Source organism: Cebus imitator, unplaced genomic scaffold (genome assembly GCF_001604975.1).
Source record: "Cebus imitator isolate Cc_AM_T3 unplaced genomic scaffold, Cebus_imitator-1.0 Scaffold557, whole genome shotgun sequence".
In the NCBI taxonomy this organism is placed as follows: Eukaryota; Metazoa; Chordata; class Mammalia; order Primates; family Cebidae; genus Cebus; species Cebus imitator.
The window spans coordinates 1-5,635 of record NW_016107872.1 but is presented as its reverse complement, the minus strand read 5'-3'; the positions used below and the strand labels follow the sequence as shown (position 1 = coordinate 5,635).

Genomic DNA, 5,635 nt, shown 5'->3' with positions numbered 1-5,635 from the left:
TATTCTTCTGGATGCTCTCCCTGTTCCCACCCACATTTTATTAATATATCTATTTTACATCGAGAGCTCCATTAAAGTCATCTCCCCCCAGAGGAAAGTCTCAAAGATAGCACAGACTGTAAGCACATAACACTGAGAACATCATAGTGAAGTAACACAAAAAATGACAACCTTCCACCTTCATGAGCCAGTCTACAGAGTACAACATGCAGAAAGATTTAAACTAAAAAGTGACTTCATACTCATTTATACATACATGTGACACACTACCTGCTTTGAATTGTTCATATCTCATCTACCCTTCATAAGTGTGAACTCTCCCAAGCTAACAACAATATGGTTTCTTATAATGACGTATAATCAAAATGCTTGCTTGCTCCACTGACAGATTTACTTCCAACACAAAAAAGCACTTATCTTTGTTAAAAGAAAAAAGTTCCATTTTGATGACTTTCACCTTGGCTGTTTTGATATTTATCTAGTGTACAAGTATTGAAATTCAGTTTTTAATGGGAAGCTTGTTACAGAGATTGGGAAGACCAGTCATCAGAAAGCTAGTTTTATACTTGAGAAATATGATCACATTAATCTATATTTCCAAGTCATGCTGTGAAAGTGTTAGTTATTATCAGTTCAATAAACACTGATTTTAGTGTATGCATAGATGCCAACTAAATCATTACTTTCAATTAGGAAACATAATTTTTATTTTATTTTATTTTATTTTATTTTATTTTACATTTTTTTTTTAAAGATGGGGTTCACCATGATGGCCAGGCTGGTCTTGAATTCCTGACCTCAGGTGACCCACCCACCTCAGCCTCCCAAAGTTCTAGGATTACAGGCGTGAGCCACCATGAATCATTTAAGCAATGAATAATGTAAACAAATCCAAAAAATATGAAACTCTACCATAGTAAGCAGATTGAAACATAAATACCTGGAGGATATGAAGCAATTATCATTTTTAGTTAAACATCTGCTTGACATGAGAAACTCCTGAAGGGGACTATGGTGAAAGTTCAAAATATTATTAATTATATGAAAACTAATATTATTAGTTTCAATGTTTAATATTTGTTAATTATTACATATTATCATATATGTATTAAAATAATGATAGTATAGGTATATAATATATATCAAGTATGATATATTTCTAATTATATATTATATATAATGAATGAATTATATACTTTAATTATATGTTATATAGTCTATATAATACAAATAATAATATAATTATTATTTTACTATTTATAATTTTAAAATTCAAACATTTTCTCGGTTATATGTAAGAAAATTAAGCTCCCAGTAAATTCAAGAGGATTGTATTAACAGAAAAGATGAAATTCTGGCCTAAGAAACCTTACATATTACCTCTTGATAGCAGATGTTATCTCTTTACTCTCTCCAAATTCCTGGCGATATGCTCCACTCACCATTCGGTCATTAGCTTTATGTTCGCCAAATACCTTTTTCAGGGCATCTGTGATTTCTCCCACTGTACATCTAAAACATTAAATGGTGGTTCCATTAACTTCATTATTTTGTGATAAAGATATTTGTTTACCATAATATTCAATATAATTAGACATTGCTACCTAAGTAAACAATAAACTGTAAAATTGTAAATAAGAATGTTTTTAATGTATTATGAAAGTGTCTCTTCTGAAAACACTTATGGAAAATTTATTCTGAATGCCTTTATGTACCCAATTCTCTTTTCAACATTTGTCAACCAAGAAATGACTGAATGACTTAAAAATTATATATATAGACAAGTACCTGAAGGTTGCTGTATAATTCACCACTTAACAACACAAATGGATAAAGAGCAATACTCCCATAAATATTTTTGATAAGAAATAAATCTTTTAGCATATTCCATCCATTTGTTCACTAACTCAACCAACATTAGCTATGTATCTAATATGTGCCAGATATTACTATAACTCTTTATCTACTATAGCAATACAGTAATAAATGAGACCAAAGAAAAAGTGCTTGTTCTTACAGACCTTAATATCTAGTCAGAGGAAGCAGATGATAAACAACCAAATAAATTAGTAAGATAATTTTATAAGGTAATAAGTACCATAAAAACACTAAACCAGGCAAAGATGGAATGCAGTGTCTAGAAGAACTATTTTAAAGTTATTGAAGATGTGAAGATATGACTTTTGAACTAAGATATAAATTATAAAAAGGGGGATCCCAAGGGAATATAAAACAGTAAGAGTGTTTGAAAAAGAAAGTACTAAAAGCAAAGGCTCTGAGATGTAGGAAAATATGTTTCGTGGTCTCAAAATAGAAGGGCGTTAGGAACACAGTATAGTGAGGAAAATAGTATAAGATGAGGTCAGAGAGAAGGTAAAAGAGTCACCAGGTAAAAGCAAAAGTAAACTATTTAATGATATTTCCATATACTGAGAAAATTTTTTCCATGGGTCACTTGTTTTTCTGCACTTACTGTGGAGCAAAGCACTGATGGCTCTTTACTCTGAACTATTTTTTCAAAGATGTCTGTATAGTGAATTGCCTTAGAAGAGAGGGATATTGGCTACCTCTAGAGCAAAGGGTAGGTTTGCTTTCTGTCCAATATAATAATGCCTCCCTCTAGAACAAAGAGGAACCACGCTTATTGCCCATTACAAAAGATTCAGAATCCCTAAGCTCGGGGTTCCTCTCCTTGAATGTAACACAATATACTGCACATGAGGTATCATGCAGCAACCCTTTCTCATCACTCACATCAATTGGGGACCAGAAGAACTAGCCCAAAACCTGCTGATATTATGGCTATTAATACTGCAGTAACAAACGGGCATTAGATTGTGACTCAGGGATCGCGTATCACCAACCAGCACCCCACTATACAGGATAACTTATTAGTTTAAAAAAAAAGGTAGTATTTCAGATTCCTTCTGGTTCTTAATAATATAATGAATTTATTTATCTATTAATATATATAACAAGATAATTTTTAAATGCCAACAAATAGAAAAATAATAACAATTAACACATTAAGTGCCATATTCTCTTCCAGGAACTATTTTTAATGATTTCATGTCTTACAACAATCCTATTAGATAGTAAGACAAAAAACTTCACTTTGCCAAATATCATGCCTATGGTCACACAGAAACAGACATAACATGAGATTAGATTCATGTTTTACTCAGCCTTTTTTAAATGCAGGATGACAAAAGTTAGGAGATAAAGGAGCTTGTTAAGGGTTACAAAGGCAAAAAGTTTCAGGAAGGAAAAAGTGGTCAGTAATGTTAAATACTGTAGAGAATTCGAGATATAGACTAAAAATTTTCCACAATATCAGACAAAGAGAAAGTCAGTAGTGAACTTAGTAGGAGCAATGATATTACAGTAGAAAATCAAGTGCAGTAGACCAAAATGTCAACAGGAGATAAAAGGCTGGTAACAAGAAGTATTCTACTTCTAAAAGAACACATGGCTCTAATAGCAAGGGAAGAAGGACTGGGATTGGGTGTGGGGAAGTTGGTTGCTCTTCTGGTTGCTTCATGGTTAAAAATAATTCAAAAGCAATGGGATGACAAGTTTTTCCTATCAATTCTCAGATTAATGTCCCCCTGCCCACCCCAGAGCCATTTTAACTGGTAAAATACCAAGGAAATAGGCATAAACCTGATGATATACTTGAGAGTCCAACACATTTCAGCCTGCAAATCAGTGAAATAGATTCATTTTAATAGTTTCAAAATTCCTCACAGTAAAATATACAATTATTAATATATTTCACTCAAAATATATGAATGTTTGACATACAGAGATTTTAAAATGATAAGAATTAAATTTATTATGGTTATTATTTTCTTTACGGCTCAAATGGTTTATAGGATCAACCTTTTATTTAAGTATACTCTGAAAAGCTAAACTGGTCAACTTTCAGTCTTTGGAAATCTCCAATCTTATGTATTTTTACCTTGCACGAGATGCATCCACTGCAAGAGCCAGGATATTGCCATCTCCACTAGCAGCACATTCAGTTAGTGCAGCAAGACAACGTTCAGCCAAAGCTTGATCCCTGCTGGATTTGATCTTATGGAAAAAGTCAAGGAAAGGAACAATTTACATAAAAAGGGAATAAAACAGATCGCGAGATTAGACCCTGATACATAGCATATGGCAATTTTTTCCATAATCCTAACTCCAAATATAAGACGGAAAAAATGAAAAGAATAATATACAACCTAGGAATTTCATTCATTCAATTCATTCATTACTCAGGATTTCCTAAGATAATATTACATTTGATATAACCCTAACAAATCAGAAACATGCAAGGCAATAATAATGCTGACCTTCCCAAACAGCACATGCTACTAGGCTTTTCTAAAGTAGCAAGACATTGAAACCAAGTGGGTCTTTCATATGAAGTATTCTGAAGGAACACTAAAGATTAATAGTGACAAGAAAAAAATAGAAACTTGAGAATATTTTAGTTATATTTTAAGTTTCCTTTAGATAAATAACAATATATTGATAATAGTACATATGTATATTGCTATGCTTTTATTTTAAAATAATCCCAAGAGAGAAAGAGAGTCTAACATAAAGAAATAAAGTGAAAAACATGGTAAAAAAAAAAAAAAAAAACACAAAAAAAAAACCTTTTCCCCAGCTCCTAACTCTGCTCTGTCAACAATTTGCCAAAATAAAGTTGCATAAATCAATTTTTTTTTTTTTACAAATTATACCACTTGTATAAGAGTCTAAAATATGATACTGTTCAAGATGCCACTAATATTATATAGTATCTATAAGCAAAGGTGGTACACGAAATTTACACAGTTATCCCTCAGTATCTGTGGGTGATGGGTTTCATAACCTACTGCCCACCCTATCTACAGATATCAAAATTCAGGGATGTTCAAGGCCCTTATATAAAATTATGTAGTATTTGCATATAACCTATATACATTTTCTTGTATACTTTATATCATCTACTTATAATTTCTAATACAATGTAAATACTACATAAATGGTTGTTATACTGTATGGTTTAGGAAATAACACGAAAAAGTCTGTTCATATTCAGTACAGATGCATCCATTCTTTATTTCTAAAATATTTACAATTCATTATTGGTTAAATCCATAGACATAGAACCCATAGATATGGAGGTACAACTATATTTAGGGCAAGAAAAAAACTCAACTCCAAATTTTCCATAAAAATGCTCGTTTTTCTTTATCTTTTACTGGAGAAACAATAAACACATAAACAAAATACAATTTAAGAGAAAAATAAAGTAAATATTAGAGTAAATAAAGAAGTGATTTGGCACAGGGAAGTAGGGTGCTATTGTAGATATTGGATTACTGTAAGCTTCTTAGATAAAGTGACATTTGAGCAAAGTTCTGAGAATTATACCTTTTCTGGTTTACCAAAAAACTAGTTATCCTTAGATTACGTAGTTTGCTATAATTATCTCAACAACATATTACTAAAATTTAGGGAGTGAAAATACATGCTAAAATTAATTAGAGTTGGGGATTACAGAAAAATAATTTAATATAAACTTACTGTTGAGGTAGTTCATGTTTTGAATTTAATATAAACTTACTGTTGAGGTAGTTCATGTTTTGTTTTTTTT

At 31.3% G+C, this 5,635-nt stretch overlaps 1 protein-coding gene across 1 annotated transcript in view; it reads right to left on the bottom strand.

Annotated features, from left to right (window-relative positions):
* The window catches only part of LOC108294025 (methylmalonyl-CoA mutase, mitochondrial-like), a 23,046-nt gene extending 18,939 nt beyond the window's left edge, over window positions 1-4,107 (bottom strand). Inside the window, exons 1-2 of the mRNA XM_017515754.1 lie at window positions 3,962-4,107; window positions 1,381-1,512 (exon numbers count right to left, since the gene is read on the bottom strand). Of these exons, the coding sequence (XP_017371243.2) occupies window positions 1,381-1,445 (65 nt within the window). The 5' untranslated portion in view covers window positions 1,446-1,512; window positions 3,962-4,107. The remainder of the gene's footprint in view (window positions 1-1,380; window positions 1,513-3,961) is intronic.
* Between the last annotated feature and the right edge of the window lie 1,528 nt (window positions 4,108-5,635).